The sequence below is a fragment of the Silurus aristotelis genome, assembly GCF_946808225.1.
Source record: "Silurus aristotelis genome assembly, chromosome: 8".
Classification (NCBI taxonomy): Eukaryota; Metazoa; Chordata; class Actinopteri; order Siluriformes; family Siluridae; genus Silurus; species Silurus aristotelis.
The window spans coordinates 21,098,792-21,117,358 of NC_139581.1; the positions used below are offsets into that span (position 1 = coordinate 21,098,792).

The 18,567-nt window shown below is 37.0% G+C and overlaps 1 protein-coding gene across 4 annotated transcripts in view; it reads right to left on the bottom strand.

Moving 5' to 3' along the window:
- esamb (endothelial cell adhesion molecule b) overlaps positions 1–18,567 on the bottom strand; it is a 40,945-nt gene that overhangs the window by 8,234 nt on the left and 14,144 nt on the right. For all 4 annotated transcript variants that reach the window (XM_083549451.1, XM_083549449.1, XM_083549450.1 and 1 more), the window contains 2 exons: positions 6,003–6,148; positions 3,329–3,530 (listed from right to left, as the gene is read on the bottom strand). In XM_083549451.1, the coding sequence (XP_083405577.1) occupies positions 3,329–3,530; positions 6,003–6,148 (348 nt within the window). The remainder of the gene's footprint in view (positions 1–3,328; positions 3,531–6,002; positions 6,149–18,567) is intronic.

Genomic DNA, 18,567 nt, shown 5'->3' on the forward strand with positions numbered 1-18,567 from the left:
ACCAAGAAGCATAGCTTGAAAAGTGGACAAGAACTGTGGAAAATGTATGGAAAATTACAAACAAATGACAAAGAGCATTTGTTCAATTGTTAATCATAGACAAATTTGAAATGGGTGCAGAAAGCAAATATGTGGCAGTGGGTTGTGAGAAACATTGTCCTTGTCCATAATACTAACAGTTGCAAAGTGGCTTAAGATGCAGCCACATTTACACTATATGGACAAAAGTGTTCCACACCTGACTATAAGATTCTGTGCTTTCTCATACCATTTTGACATTTAATATGATTTGCTGTTATAATGACCTCCACTCATCGGGAAAGATGTTCTATTAGTTATAGGAGTGTGTTTGAGAAGATTTGTGCTCATTTAGCCACAAGGGTGTTAGTAAAGTCAGACACTGAGGTAGGTTGAGGAGGCCTGGGGTGCAGTAAGTGTTCCAATTAAAATCATAGGTGTTCAAAAGGGTTGAGGCCGAAACACAATATACTGTATCAGGCCACTCAAGATCTTCCACTCCAACACATGTAAAGCAAATCTTCATGGAGCTGGCTTTCTGCACAGAAGCATTGTCATGCTGGAACAGGTTTGGGTCTACCTGTTAGCCTTCGCCACAGCTTTTGGGACAGATGAAAATGACCTACCTAACTTTAAATGTTAACAGTTCCTGAGAGAAATGTCCTACATACACAATTTAGATATCTTTGAAAAGAAGACACTTTGGGCTTTAATGGTAATCATGTAATAATATTGCTCAAAAAGATAGTTATAGATAATGAAGTTCCATGGATATACATTTCCTGCATTGAACATTATTTTTATTTCATGTATAAATACACAAAATCAATCCTGGGTTGAAACGGACATATCTTATGAGTTTATATTTCATATTTTATAAAAATTTTCATGACAAATAAGATTTCAACAATTATATTTATTTAAGACTATGTCTGATCTGTTTCTCCCTCTCCCTGTTTGAGAGCCACCTGCTAAACTCAGGTGGCCATTCATACTTTATTCATACAGTCTGCATATAAATTAATTGGCGACTATTAAGGGCTACAGTAATATATGTTTGGCTAATGATATTGATTTGGCATTCATATTGATGGCCAGGTAGCCAGACAAGCTATTGTGTTACATTCATGGCCATTCATATTGAGTCCAATACACACACACACACACACACACACACACACACACACACACACACACACACACACACACACACACACACCCACACACACACACACACACACACACACACACACACACAAGTCTGTGTTGTTACTCCGCCCCAAAAATATTTTCCTCATCGCTGCTTTGTGCAAATCTCCAATAAAACAACTTATTTGACTGTACATTTGTTTTTTCTTTGTTTTCTTTTTTTGTAAACAAATTCCAGTTAGCACGAGCTAGAAACAGCTGTTTGTGCAGAACTGAGAGCTGCATCCACGTCCTGGTCCGTCACTGTGCACATGCTCCCCTATTTGACCACTAAGATTTTGTAAAGACTAATAAAACTAAGAACTCACCCACATGGGGAAAAAATCATTCCATATATCCTGCACTCCTTGGCTACATTTTCCATCAATCATCTTTCCATAATGCTACTGGCTGGAAATAAAAGGTTTGAAATGATAGATGATGTAGAGCAGAACGTCACTGCACCTGCACTTTTTTTTTAGTGGGTGGTCTCATTTGTTTTGTAACACTATATTCTACCAGCTATATTAGTTTTTTTTTTTAACACCAAGATGGCGTTTTTTTATGCGATAGTTATTCCGAAACATATACAAACAATATATCCAGCGAAGTACTGTGATGCAAACAAAAGAATATATATATTCTTTTATACCATCTAAATTACAACACTATTGTTTGGTTGGAGCAAAAATGCTTTAAGGCCTGTTGTTCAGTGGACCTTAATCTTTCAGAATAAACCTGGATTTGCAGTGGTGGATGTGTTTGTGACTTGTTATTACAATAATTGTGTAGATACTGCATTTTTTATGCATGTTGTTTGTGTGTACTGCTTACACACTTTCAGCAAATACATTCGTTATGCGTTTTCCATTTAAAAACAGTGATTTAAAATCGCTGCTTGAGGCTTAGAACTTTAGAATGATTTATAGTTAGTCATGGTTACTCTTGTCTCTTTCTATTTAATCTATTGTCAAACATTAACACCTCTAAACTATGGGATATCGGGCACTGAAGGATAAGGGGTTAAGTCAAAGGAAACTTTATTTCTACTGCATCCAAAGACATCCTATACCTGCAATCAATCACTCCAACTACTGATTGTTTCTTGATTCTGTTATGGCACCTATGCTATGGAACTTACACCCCTTAACATTTGGAACAACCACCTCTATCCACAGTCATGGTCAAAAATATCGGCACCCTTGCAATTCTGTCAAAATCTTTCCGGCAACACTTCTCTCAGAAAATGGTTTAGTTTGTAAAAGAAAAGTGGTCCGAAATTCCAGGAGAGAGATAAAAGAAATTCATGGTTACGAGAAGCAATTGATTTTTTGTTTATTATACTTATTATATTAAATTATTTTTAAAATTAATTTAACTTATTATAAAAAAATTTTTTTGTTGTTTCAATGTAAACAAAACAAACAAACAAACAAAAAAAAAAACATCTGAGTACCAAAAAATCTGCAACTGCAACAATTTTCTAAGAGAAGGGTTGCATTTTCTGACAGAATTGTGCGGGGTGCCTAAATTTTTGCCCATGTCTGTATAAAATTAAATCTCAGCTCAAACCCAATTCATTCTCCTAATATAACCAGTAATAATGTGTATTTGTTCCGTGTACTGTTTATTGTGTTTACATGCTTATATTGCATAAGCGTTCTAAGCAGTCAGTATGATGTTACAGTATGTGCTCTCTGTTATTTGACTGTTTGCACTATTTGATAGAACTGAAACTAATGCAACCGCATTGGTAATATATTGCTCTTTTTTGTGAAGTGTCCTTTAGCTTGGGAAGACGCCATATAAATAAAACTGTTGTTATTATTATTATTATTATTAATATTATTATTATTATTATTATTATTTGCTTTCCTTTTTTTATAATTTTCATCACAGACTTTATGTGAATATTGGATTTAATGCAAACTCAAATAGTAATATAATTTGCTAGTGTCTCAAAATGTTTTTGAGTACCTGTACACATCCTTAACATTTACTTTTTGCTTTGCAAACCTACTTGTATTATGACACTTGGATGCAACAGATGCAGCTTAAATGGACCAGCAATCTGAGAATCAGCCAATTCTGAAGCTTTTGAAACTACAATTATATTATGCACCTTTAACAGTGAGCTGCAGCTCCCCAGTAAGACCTGGGGCACCAGGAATGATGACATTGCAAAGGTAACTCCCAGAGTCAGACTCCTGTGTATTGTTGATGTAGATGGAGAGGTTGGCCGAGGGCATTGGGACAGCGAAGCCAACACGTTTTCTGTATTCAAAACTTCCAATCCCGATCTCACCTGAAGAATATGAGATGATCTGCAATAACAAATCACACTGGTCAGCCATTTGCCAGTGACTGTGTGGATGAATAAAAACAAAGCAATCTTACATTAATACAAAATTACAGATTACATTACATAATATATGTGCTTCTGAGACATGTGAATGTGATTAACTTGCTGTAAGTTATATATAATGTTGGACAACATTATAGCTGTGTGTTGTGCACTTGTATCTGTACAACAGAACAAAAATATGCAGTTTATTCAGAATATAATTGTTTTAGGTCAGGTTCTTGGGTATCCTGTGTGGTAATAACAGCTGGTTCAACTTATTCCCAGGGTATCTCCAGGTTTTACAAAGTCAAATTTAAAACTTTTTTAAGACCATTAAGAATGAAATGTAAGACCTACAGTATATCACAAATACGTTGTTAGCTAACGGTCCTTAACCAAGCCATAAATTAATGTTTTTTAAGCCAAGTATCTCTAAACGTGCACAATCAAAAAAATATTTGCACCAATAACAGAAAGCTAACGAGCTGACATATTGCAGGGGGGGGGGGGGGGGGGGATCTTTCTCTTATAAAGCCCCAGAGTTATGGAACAGCCTTCCAATCAGTGTTCGGGACTTAGACACAGTTTTAGAGTTCAAGTCGAGGCTGAAAACATATTTATTTAGTCAAGTATTTTATCAGTAGATTTTTATTAGGTAAAGAAGCAGCTCTGGAGGGATCATGTATATAGAGTGTTCGGTGAACTGGGATATTTGTATGCTTTCGTCCCCTCACTCTCACAAGTCACTCAGGTTGTGGTGTGGTGGGTCGTCTCTTATCCCAGAGATCCCTGGAGTCGGACTCCCCAACTGCACAGGGTCCTTAACTTTCATACAACAAAAAGGATACTTAATAATCAATATCCTTCTCATCCTGTCACCCCTCTTCTCTCTCCCTCCCTCTCTCTCTCTCTCTCTCTCTCTCTCTCTCTCTCTTTCTCTTTCTCTCTCTGTCGCTCATCAGGGACAAACTTACACTTATAAAGAACATTTTATTTATTTTTAGCACCACATTATCTGTGTAAAGCTGCTTTAAGACAATGTTCATTGTTAAAAGCTCTATACAAATAAAAATGAATTGAATTGAATTGTTGCATGTTGGTCTCACTACAGCAAATTTTATTTTGACTAGTGAAAGAAAGAACTACAACACCACGGAAACTAACAAAAAAATATTCTAAAGTGCTGCAGGAGCATTTCAATGATTAGATGTATCGTTATATAGACATTGGATAATGAAAAAGAAAAAGGGAAAAAGGAAAAAGAAATACAGTCTTGACTGTAAGAAACTTCAAGGGTACCTTAGCCAAGGGCTGAATAGAAGGCTTAGACAGGGCCTCCAGAACGTTGGCCAGGTCCCACTCAGGCACTCTAGGTCGCACCTGAGGCCTCAGGCTCTGGGTGCCACGGAGGAAACGGGTGCTTGCTCAGTGACTGCTTACCAAGCGCCGCACTATAAGCCTCAATAGCCGAAATGTAACCTTTCAGGGTGAAAAGAGAAAACCCTGTGGCGAACTGTCCCTGCAGGAACTCCAGTAATTACCCGAACGGGCAGTTAACTGGGTCTAACCGGTGGTGCTCGCACCACACAGTGAACAGACGTCATTTTGGGGCAAACGACCTTGTCATCAACCGTACCCCCTGCCTGTGAGAGAAGATACCTCCTGGAAGGAATCTCCAAAGAAGGTTGCTCAAGCCTGATAAGACTGCAGAACTGCCAAGGTGTGCAGGCAACCAGCAGCTTAACCCGCTGCCATGTAAGCCTTGCCCACCAAGGCCAAAGAAGTCCAAAGGGGCTTGGTGGGCAGTGCCAGGGCCTTAAGGGACGATGCAGCACCCAAGGAGAGACAGCCAGCTAGTGTCTCTTTAACAGAGGGCATCACCGCATAACCACACTGTATTAGCCCTACTACATTTGCATAGAGGGAGACATTGAAAATAAAGAGGAGGGTATGGGTAAGAAAGGCAGACCCTGGCTTGGAAGCAGTGATGTTGCAGAAGGCATTCATCCAGCTTACTTGGTGGAGGCTGCTTCTGCATTTCATCTGGCCAAGCGATTTTGAGATTGGTGACAGCACAAGTCAATACCTTGTTTATCTTTATAAAAGACTCTCAACCAGAGGTCGACTGATTCTTTGGCTGATGCTCATGCCGATATTTAGTAATCAGGACAGCCAATGACTGATATATAATGCCATGATTTTTTTTGCCTGATATGTTTGGCAATGTTGGGTAGTTTTTGAGCGCCGTTCAGCTTTACTTTTTTTTTTTTTACAGCTTGTCTGAGAAAGATTAAACACTTATACTTACTCTTTAACTGACCACACACAGACCTATTTTAAACCTCAAGAACATCTGTGGCCACACTGAAAATATACACCGTTTTAGAGACGCTGCAGAACTAATTACTATGTGGAGAAATCTGTATACTTTTGCTGCCAGCACGTCACTCACTTGTGTGGAGCCACTGGCCATGAAGTTCCAGATGACTGTATTTTTCTTGATGGCGGATGTGGGAGTGTACCATGCCTCAAGAACCACCATTTGGCCCTTGATTGCTTCTACGTCTTTCCTAGGCATCTCAACTCTCTGGGAATCACCTGCAATGGAGGCAAATTGGAGCATGGATGTTACATGTACAGTTTCAACATGTAACTGGTGCTCACTACTGAAACTCTGTTTTTGAAAATAGATTATTTTACTCTATATGAATATCGTTATGTCGTTGCGTTTGCTTTAAAAATCTTAAAAATTCTTTAAAAATCTTTAAAAATTTCCTTATTAGAAGAATTTGTTAGATCTTATTTAAGTGTGTTAGGATTTTGTTATAAGTGACCAACTGCACCATTAAATAGCAAGACGAAGTAAGCATTCTTAACCAGGCTTCTTTTTGAAATTCCTTTTACAAGGTTCTTAATGTTTATAACAAATTTATTTAGCATGATATAAAAATATTTATGATGCATTAGTAAGCAAAGAAAATATCTTAAATAGTCAGGTGACTGATTAGCATGATTATGCTTTCTTTGGAAAAAATTATTAAGCTTATTGTTCGTATTCAATTAAGGTATGTAACACCTTCCTAGCAGGAAGATTGCTTTTTATGATTTTGTACATTTTTTGCACACATGCACCAAACTTTTTTGCATTCTGCAGATTCAAACCAAATTTTTTTCAGCATGAGATAAAGATATCCAAGATGCTAAATTATCAAGGCAAAGAGATCAATTAATGTGACATACTCCATAAAAAAGATGCAAATACAGTCTACAAAATATGTCTACTAAGGACCTACGCTGGATACTATGGCTCATGAAGTGAAAATTACTGCACCCTTGGTGCTTGGATCCACAAATCGCTGCTTGTAGCTGTCTAAAAACAGTCCTTGACTTTCTAAACATGAACATGTTAGTAGTATATTTTTATGCCACAATAAGCTTTGAATAAACGCTGTGACCCTAACCATGCTTGGATCAATTCCAGAATTAAATCAGTCAATCTGCTAGTTAAAGTCTTAATAACTATATAAATCCTACAAACATTGAACCACTCTTTCTTGAGATATCATTGTAACAAGAATCTTGACAAATGATGAACAAAAAAAATGTAACTGCATCATAGATATCATTAGTTGCTCATTACTTGCTTAGTTTTCCTTTTTACTTTTTAGAAGACACCAAAACACACTAACTGAAGACAAACAAAGTTTGAAAAGCATCAAATAAAGTCTGAAATTATGAGAACAGCTAAAATGACTCTGGTCAAATGAAAACACACAGAAATGCTAACTTACAGAGAGCATATTCTCCTGGGCTCGACAGTTCAAGATGGATCATTGGAACCCTGCAGCCACTATGCTCTAGATCAGCCAGTTTGGTAACGGGTCGACACAACCACCACCAGCTCTGATAGACTACAATGCACTGCACTTTCTTTCTCTATTCCAACCAAGCAGAATTAAGATGAAAAAATGTTAGCAGAGCTGTTATATCAGCACTAAACTCTCATCCTTTAATCTTTAAGTGTAGAGTCTGTGATTTCTTGTTCACTAGGAAAGCTGTTGAACTCATAATGACACTTTTCTTTTTCTATTTCGTTCTGATATCAGTCTTGTCCTTCACTCTAATCCCTAAACAATCTGCTGGGTCTGATTTTTAAGCAGTTCTAAAGCCTCATGTACAAGAGTACAGCTCGTGATGATTTAACGTATGATCATGTCTTCATTCACGTTTGCAAGGAAAACTTAAGTCACTATTTTAATATAAACAAACGGAATGAAAAACAAGCATTATTTGGGGTACTGCAATAAGCATGCAATGTCAAAGAAAGATCATTTGTAACAGAAAAAAACAAACAAGAGAGCAAAATAACAAGAGCGCAGATGATAGTAATGCAGATTTACATGAATATGGCTCTGTTAACAGTGCCAGCTGTAATGTAAATATTTGGTGTTATTATATATTCATATACAGTATGTTTCCACTTTATTTACAATCATCTCATTCATGGACACTTGTCTAGTAAAAGAGACAAAAAAAGATCAAATAGACCAGGAATAAAAGCAATAAAAGCCTTCTGGTATTTAAATAAAATAACCTGATAACAGTCTGTAGGATCCTCAACATAAAATATAAGTAGGGAAGGATAAGATGCTAACATGTCATTAGAATATTTATATATATTTTTTAAATTTACTCATTCATTAAAAAATATCCATTGATTTAAGGCTTTTGACAGCTTGATGAATATGTAAATATTTAAAATCACAGAATTGTCAATTCTACTAACCAAACATGCCCCTACATAGCACAAACCGCATTTCTCAAAAACCATGGAGATAAAGTTTCACAATTGGGTTTTAAAAAATCTTAATCTGTCAAAATAGCTAATTTTGTGCGATTTTAAAATATTGAACCCAATTGCACTATATGGACAAAAATTTGGACACCTGATCACAAGATTCATGTATGCTTTTTAAACATCCCATTCCACGTTTATTCCCCAGTTGCTGTTATTATAACCTGACATTTTTTTGATAAGATGTTTCAATAAATAGAAAGTGCTGGTGGAGATTTGTGCTCATTCAGCCACAAGGGTGTTAGTGAAGTCAGGTACTGATGTCGGAGAGGTGAGGAGGCCAACAGGTTTGGGTCTTCAAGTTCAAGTAAAGGGAAAATTAAATGCTATTGAATCCAAAGACATCATGTGCAACTTTGCAATAACAGTACAGGAAAGAACCAGATACTGCACAGCCGAAAAAGCAGGCATGCCAATAATCTATATAACAGTATTGGCATGCCAACATTTTCATTGAATTCCAAATGATGATGAAATTATTATAAATAACTATCAGCCATTCCATTATTATCAGAACATCTACTAGTCCTAACCAAAACATATAAAATAATGTCGAAACCTATTAATACAATTGAAAATACCATGCAAAAAACAGTGACCTAGCACTCCACAAGCCATGCTAAGGTGTGCTACGGTTCCCTTTCAGGAACTTGAGCTGCATTGCAACGCTCTGGGAAAGCGACTGCGTTGTCCACGCTCTGAAATTATGTATGTCAAAATCAGACGCACATGGAGTGAAGCTGGCACCAGCTTCTGTTTGTTCACAAAGCTCTCTGTGTGTATATCTTTCATTGTTTGTCTCAAAATAAAAACAAAATATAGCAAGCAAGAAAACCAAGTGCACCTTCCGGCTGTGTGTTCCTTTCTACCCCCGCTATATTTCAGATCCAAGGACTGGTTTGTCACGGTAGATCTGAAGGATGCATACTTCCATGTATCCATCCTTCCTTCTCACAGGAAGTTCCTGAGGTTCGTTTCGGGGCCAAAGATTACCAGTATCAGATTCTTCCCTTTGGCCATGCCCTCTCACCCGCACCTTCACAAAGTGTGTTGATGCATCTCTGGTCTCCTCGAGACTTCAGGGCATTCTAGAGTTTTCTCTAGGTATGGCCAGTGCCTTTTTGTACCCTAGAACGGGTTACATCCTCAAGGTCCCCTCGGTCGTTCCACAACCCGTGGGGTTACAGGCATCCTATCCTTCTCCGTTTTAGGCCCCAGACCAGGAGAAGCTAAACCGGCTGTGCCCGGTGCGAGCACTGGACACTGACGTCCACCGGACAGGTCCCTGGAGAAAGTCCAATCAACTGCTCGTCTGCTACGGCCCTCAAAAGAGAGGCCTCCCTGCTAATAAGCAAACATTAAGCACATGGACCATTCGGGGTCAGAGCTCACTCGATCCGGCGTGTGGCAGCCTCTAAGGCTTGGTCCTCTGGAATGCCAAGACATCTGCAACGCTGCAGGCTGGTCCACCCTACTGACCTTCATCCGGTTTTACAACCTGGACCACAGTGCCACTACTGGCCCCTCTGTCCTTCGATCTAGCTGTGCCCATACAAAGTATGCAGGGACTGGTCAGTCTGGTGTGATTGGAAACTCGTTCCCAAAGTGTTGCGATGCAGCTCAAGTTCCTGAAAAGGAACGTCTTTAGGTTATGTATGTAACCCTCTACGCCACACTGCCAGCATCCCTGAAGCGCTTCCTTCTCTTTTAGAGAAGCTGGTGGCAGCTTCACTCCATGTGCGTTTTATAGCTTCCTGGTCGTGACGTCACCCCGCCGGTGAAGGCGTGCATCCAATTTTGACTGATTACATACATTATTTCAGAGCGTGGACAACGCAGTCGCATTCCCAAAGCGTTGCGACGCAGCATCTCGTTCCCTTAGGGAACTAGGCTTACATACGTAACCTAGAGAAGTTTTTTGCCACTAAGACATTAGCAACAGATCTGTGCAATAATCATGTTGTCTAATCAGCATCTCGATATGCCACACCCCTGAGGTGGATAGATTTTGTCTTTAAGAATTGAAGTAATAGTGAGAAAATCTTGACAGTTTGTTTTTAATCTTAAATCTAAAAAAACCTCTCCTTCTCTAGAAGATCTCCATAAGCTGGGATTTGTCTTGCTATTTATTTATTTTTTTCAGAATTGCTGTTGAGGTTTATCTTCAACACTACACCCACCCCCCCGCATGCCACTGCAAGGTTTTATTAAATCAAGGACAATCTGACCTAATCCCTGGATCCGGCTCCATCTGTGTCACTGATAACAGACCTGGAGCGGGAAAGAAGGTGTGGGAGATGTTACAACCAACATTACACTAAAATGTGTTGTCTGGATTTATTTATACTAATATAGAATAAGCGTGTATATTTACTGTCAATTAGAATCAGCAAGCAGTCAAAATAATTCCGAGGTAGAATACAATGTTTGCAAGACAGAATTAGGAAATGATGCAGAACATTTATTCTTTTATTTTCTATTATTATAACTATTAAAAATTATCTTTGCTAAGTATTCTAAAAGAAACTCTTAAGCTGTTATATTATAGGCTGTATTTTGTGTTAGAAGCCGAGTGAGGGCAGTAGCATCCTGTCCTATGACTAACCAAAAATCACTAGGTTGTATAGTAGAGGGAAAAAAAACTTGGCAAGACACTTTTTCACAGAACATGTAAGAAAGTGATCATGTAAGAGTGATGATTTGTTGAGCTGAAGGCTTCCTTGCTTTAAAATCAAATACATTTTGCATTAAATATGATCAATCATGCAGAATGTTTAATGAGCCAAACCATGAAAACCTTTAAACATTTTTTTTTTAAACAAAAAGCAGAGATTTATGGCAATAGGCAGAGTCCCTTATTCAGAGCAACTTACATTTACACAGCTGAGAAGTTAAGGGCCTGACTTAAAGTGGCAGTGGTGAGATTTGAACTATTTTATTTTCATTATTATGCAACTGTGGTTCCAGTCAACTACTTTGATTCCTTTATTATAGAACTGTCATATAAAAGCAATATCGCACTCGCAATAACCGTAAAATTGTTCAAATATATTTTGTAGCCTTTATGTTAAAGGGAAAGTCTGCTGTAAGAGTGCATGCCTATCTCTACATACCCTATTACTAGCCCTGATGTGAAGCGTTGATGGTCCGTCTGATGAATGCGCACTCTATGCACAACAGTACACTTTTATCAGAAATTCTGAAGCCCAATTGTAAAGCTAGGCCTATAAAACTTGGCGAAAAGTGACAGCTAAAGTAATACAGTCAATAAAAAGATGACAAAAATAAGACAAACCGCCCATGTCTGATTTTCTGTGAAACAAAATAATGACTAATTACCTGTAAACTAATTATAGCATTAGAACAGAACGGTGTGCATCAGCATTTATTGTAATTGATCATTTTTCTGTACTAAATTTAAACGTTAAGTTTTTCTCGATTTATTTGATGTGTCTTCTTAGATCACTGCTATCAAAACGATTAACACAGCCATCTGAACACACCCTTATCTTAGCCAAACAGTTCAAATTGAAGCACTGCAGTTTATTTTCGGAAATTATTACTAAATACTAACATCAATACTACACGTGTGCTCTCTGCGGGTTTAGTAAGATAATCAGCAATTGAAATGCAGATGCACTACATGGCCACCTAACTTGTTACCTGAACACCTGAAGTGTTACCATAAAGTAGAAGGCACACAATTGTACTGAATGTCTTCGGAGAAGGTAACATCAGGATTTGAGCCTCCTTGAAATAGCAGGCTCAAACCTGTTTCAGCATGATGATGCCCTTGTACACAAAGTCAGCTCAATGAAGATATGGTTTACATGAGTTGAAGTGGAAGATCTGCTGCTATAGAGCGCTGACCTTAACCTTACTGAACCCATTTTGGGATGAATTTTAATGCTGAATGCACTTACATCAGTATCTGACTTTAACACCCTTGTGACTAAATGAGCACAAACCTCCAAAGACACACTCCAAAATCTACAGGAACATCTTCCTAGAAAAGTGGAGGTTATTATAACAAGCAAATGTGGACTAAATGTGGAATGGGATGTTCAAATAACATATACAAAGGTTATGGCCAGATATCTGCAAACCATCTGCAAGAACTTCAACATTTTTGCTGTGTAATGATTTTTTTCACATCATAGCTGCACAGCATGAGAAAAACGCTGTAAATGTTAAATCTATTACAAAGCATGACAAAGTATATATACAGTTAGTACTGTGCAAAAGTTTTAGGCAGTTGTGAAAAAATGCTGTAAAGGAAAAAAATGCTTACAAATATAAATCAGTATTTGGCGTGCCCACCCTTTGTCTGAAAAACAGCATCAATTCTTCTAGGTAAACTTGCACACAAATTTGGAAAGAAACTCGGCAGGTAGGTTGATTCAAACATCTTGGAGAAGTAACCACGGATCTTCTGTGGATAGAAGTTATCTCAAATCCTTCTGTTTTTCATGCAATCCCAGACAGACATGATGGTATTGAGATCAGGGGCTCTGTAGGGGACAAAGCATCACTTGTACGCTAAAGATAGTTATTAATGACATTGTCTGTATGTTTAGGCTCGTTGTCCTGCTGCAGAATAAATTTGGGGCCAATAAGATGCCTCTATTATAGTATTGCATAATGGATAAGTATCTTCCTGTTACTCCTGTAATCATGATAAAACTTCTGACTCTATTTGCAGAAATGACTCAACAAACAAGCAAGAAGTCATAATTTTAAAACAAATAAAGCAAACACTTAGTGTTGACCTTAATCTTTATTTTAATAAATGTGTCATCAATTATGGAGTAAAATCAAACTTTTTGGCCAAGATACGAGTAGATGGCTGTGTTAATTGCTGTAAGAGCAGTGACTTGGAGTTTGGAGAATTGTGTCAAATTGATCGAGAAAAGCACTGTAAAAGCACTAAAGCTTTGAAAAGCAATTCTGTCCCAGGCACTCGAGGGAATCAACAGGCTTTTATCAAATGCCTGGAAAAAAGCCTCAATAATTGAAAAAACAAACAAGCAAAAAAACCAACAAAAAAAAACGCAAGGCCTGACTATCACCAGGAGTCCACTCTCATTAACCAGAGAGCAACTGTCTTTGAAAATAATCTTCTTCCTCACTTGTGTCCAGATATAAAGCTTTAGGAGAGACAATCGGCCTTGCTCTGAGCTAGCCCTTAAAATAACTGATAATCTTGTGTGAGCGAAAGTGGCAACAACACATCAGAAACCACTTTATGGACCGCAGCCACGAGGGTCCTCGGACTCACCGGGCATAACCGACAACTCCCCGACTCATTTCGGACTCAATAGGCTCCATTGTTCGATGTTAAATGGTGGCATTACTCTCTGTTCTTGGGGAGCAATAAATTAGAAGGTCAGGTGGGTCAGAAAAGGGTTTGTAGCAGAAGACGTGATTTGTTTCCAGGGTTTGTAGGTTAATATTGAGCTCTCTGCCACATGATGATGTGATAGAAAACACTGTCAAGAGGCTGCTTTAAAAAGGATTACATTAACGTACATTAGCTTTCTTCCCATGACTGCTTGAAGTGATTTTGAGAGTGCTGGCTCAGATCTTCCAAATCCCCACTTAGGCTTTGGGGGCATTTAGATTGACTCTTCATGCACATATGGGGAATCACGTCAGCTCTCCTCTGCACTCTTTTTTCGAACACACACACAAATCAATAAAAAGGAACGAATTATTATTAACCATTCCATCAACACCTTTAGCAGTATGACATTTATGCCACCGTCAACCATCATCTCAGAAACATTGTATCAATGACTAGTATTAAACAAAAGCTTATTACATTGATTTAAAAAACAATTGCGATAAAACCCTAAGGGAATCATTAGCCGTATTTTCTGTAATTTTAAGAATTCCACTTGCTTTAATTGCTCACATGAGTTACTTAAGATAACTGAAAATCAATACTTCATCCCACATGGCTTTCAGCAAATATTTCGTAACTCCACCTGAGGCTGTGTGCATCAATCATGTGGAAAATGACAGGCCTGAGAGTCTCTCAATCTTATCTTGAGGATAAAAAATGATGCCACTGCACCAAGCCAGCCTTCCACCGCCACTAGCATTTTGACACAATCCTACTCCTGCTGAAAAAAAAAAAAAATGTGCAAGAAATATTAATCAGCGCAACAGGCAGATGGCCCAGGCTTGCATTATGTATAGCCACAGATCCTTAAGAAGGAATGGAAAAAGAAACAGATCGTGTTCTTGTATCCGACATTTATGTATTCAAAATTACTGTAATTTTTGCTAAATTAATCAAAGCATGTATTTTTCGCTTTTTTTCTTTTGCTTTAATTTAGTTCATTTTTATTTCTATTTTTTAAATAACAGACATTGTCACAAAACAGCAATTTAGTTTTCAAATTATATTTTTATGTATAAACAAATGGATGCAATGGTGACAAGGAAAAACTCCCTGAGACGTAATGATGAAGAAAAGAATTATACATAAAATTAAATGGATTTATTGGAAATATAAATCATCACTTTGCTACATGTTTTTACTATATTTAGTGCTATGTGAGATGAAAAGATCTTCAGTATAAGCATCATGGGTCAAATTAAAATTTCAGTAGCTTTAGCTTTAAGAATAATATCCATATACAGTTATCCACTGTATAATAAATGAGACTTAAGAAAAGTGTCAAACACTAGGCTGGCTTTGTAGGAGAATACATTATCAAGGGTGTCTGTGTTTTACCATGTACAGCAGTATCATGGCAAATGCCTTGATATCCCTGCAGAAGTGTGTGGTTCTTACGGTATAAACAAATGATTCTGATGAAGCAAAAAGTGACATCTGTGTAGAAAGCATTTCCAGTTCCTGAAACTTAATTGCATTATTTTAGGAAAAAAAAAAAGGGATGTAAGTCAGTTTGATCACACCAGTATGTTTTACCCAAAATAATAAGCATATATTTACTGACCATTTTAATGAGATCTACACAATTATTCATTCATACAATTATAAACTCAGGCACATCATGTGACATGTACAAAATCAAGATACAAATAAATAGCTCTGTCATATCAGACATAGGAATGGGAAAAAAATGATCTCTGAGACTTTTGACTGTGGCATGGTTTCTAGGGTCAGATGGGTTTGGTGTAGGTATTCCAGGAAACTGCTGATCACCTGGGAATTTGTAAACCACAATAAACTTTCTTTTCGGCTTCTCCCGTTAGGGGCGCCACAGCGGATCCTCCGCACGTTTGATTTGGCACATGTTTTACGCTGGATGCCCTTCCTAACGCAACCCTCCCCAATTTATCCGGGCTTGGAACTGGCACTAAGAGTGGCTGGGGATGGTTCCCTGACCGGGAATCGAACCCGGGTCGCAGCGGTGGGAGCGCTGCATCTTAACCACTAGACCACCAGGGGACCTTAATTTGTAAACCACAATAATCTCTTAAATTCAAAGTATGGTTCTGTTGCAGTTTTGTAAGCAAAAATGGCTTAGTAACAAGCAAGATTCAAGTTCAGATGGTTAGAATTGTTTGAGATGACCGGAAGGTTATGGTAACTGAAATAACAATTCATTACAAAGGTAATGAAAGCAAAGTCAGATCAGACAGTGTTCTACCACTGTATGCCAGGAACATGAATCTATTAGGGATGGTAAGATTGACTGATTCCAATCGGTGCATCGGCATAAAAGTTAACAATGTGATGCATCAAATTCAAGTTGGCATTTGTACTGCGATGCAAAAGTTTAAAAAAATATTTGCATCAGTAAAAAAATATTAATTCATATATAATTATAGGTAGATGCTCAATGCTTTCATTATTTGGACAGTAACTAATCATTTGTTACTAATATTTTATATGTAGATATTAATATGTGGAAGCACGTTCTCTCAGCACCACTGCTGCTACGTAAATATTATGTATCACAACACTACCGAGGGCCATGTGTTAAAAGCCAGAAGGCACTTAAGTAAAATTATGATTTGCTGTCTGTCTGAACCAAAGAAATAAAAATAAACTATCTGTACCATATTGAAATGAATAACATCATATTTTTTCCATTGTATCATTTTGCACTAAATCGCACTGTGATAAAATAAAAATAGGATTGCACTGCATTATAAAGGGGGAATCATATCACATTGCATCAGTAGCTGCTTCATATGTATCATTAATGTGTCATAACATTAATTAACAAGTTGCGAATAGCATCAGCCTCAGTTATAGAGATGCCTAGAATCACTAGCATCTATAGCTACAATGGGCATGGACAACATAACAGGGATTTCTAGAATTCCTTTATTCAGTAAAAGTCAGTCTCTTGTTCTGCAGATGCTTTTCTGCTCATCACCTTTGTAAAGAGTTTTTTTTTTTTTTTTACTGTGACTTTACAGTCAGCTCAAACCAATTACATCAACAAGGCATTATCTACCTTTAGAATTAATCATGCACATGCGTTCCTTTTAAAGTGGCTGTGAGTGAACATGCTTTATAGAAAGTAATTTGGTTTTCTACCAGGGTTATTTATGAGACAGAACAATAAAGAAAACCCCAAGCAGCCAGCCAAGATTACGTAGTATTATCCACAATACTGTGCTTATGAAAATAATTGACACTATATCACAGTGGGACGTACACAGAAAAGACATGCTGAACACTCCATCCGAATTTCTATATGCAGTAAGCATTTCCATCTGAAACATGTTTTTCACTAACTAAAATAATGAAAAGGTTTGAACCCAGCTGCTGGGAATGCATGAATGAAAAGAGCACACTGCTTTGTGAGATGAGTGGAGATGTGACTGTTTAGAAAAAGCAGCTGGACAGTGATAACGTAAACTCTGTGATTTCTCTGAAGTTGAAACTCCGTTGCTAGATTGTGTCATTCCTCATATATGTTATGATGAAATGAGGAAAATTTAAGGAGCTTTGTTGTGGTCAGTTTTCCTTCAGGCAATACAAAACTAAGCGATCCATCACAGTGTGGCAAATTCCTATTAACCTTACTGCAACAGTAGCTGACGGGCACCAGGCCTCCCTATACAGAAATCTGATATATGGCCATATATGAACATTATTTGTAGTTCTATTGGTTGCTTGAAATATATTTAATAAAGTAGGTAGAATGCATAAAATGTGGGCAACATTTTTTTTTACTTGTTTTAACTTTTTGACTAATGTTCCTGTACATATGTAGGATTCATTCATGATACATTAAAATGCAAAATAATATATGAGACAAATGATGTTGGTGTCACATAGATGTTAATGTAGAATTTAATCAGTGGACTATTCCACACTGATACACTCCTAGAGAGTAATCTGAGAGGTCAGTCTTGTGCTTATATAACGTATCTTTGCTGTTGGATGTAGATCTGTCAAATGCATAAATGTAAATACAGGGGAATAAAATTATCAGGCTCTTCTTTGTGCTTGTCATTAAACAAAATAGCAGAGCTGCAGAAAAAAACCCTCATAATCAAATAAATGTTTTGCTTGATTGCCACTTGATTTTCAGTATTTATTACATTTAAAATAACTTTGAAAGGGCTGTTAATTTTATGTTAATTCTGTTGTGTAATTGCATTGAACATTTAATTAACAAGTTGAAACATTTCCCCTGTTCTGTAATTATTTGCCATTTATGTATTTTATATATTAAAAAAATAATAATATAAAATATTTAAAATATCACTAAAAATGTGTTATTGAAATTAAGCAAACAATTAAAATAAAATATATTTAAAATGCTATAAAATAACTATTATTGTTCCAAATTACTCTTTAATAACATGAACATAAAATGATGTAAATTTTTCTTGGCTAATATGCTTACTCTCAAACATATGAATGTTTTCTAATGTAAATGTTTATAGGATTTTTTTATTAAAACAAAACTGGTAGCAAATCTTTGTTACTTCATTGTAACTCATATGGCCGGCTGTATGCGTCATATTTAAGCAAATTAAGTGTGTATAATTTGTCATCTCTACGTTCATCTTACTTGAACTAGAAATAGAAACAACATTTTTAATTAGTTTTGTATTAATATATACAGGACAGACCAAAAGTTTGGACACACCTTCTCATTCAAAGAGTTTTCTTTATTTTCATGACTATGAAAGTTGTAGAGTCACACTGAAGGCATCAAGG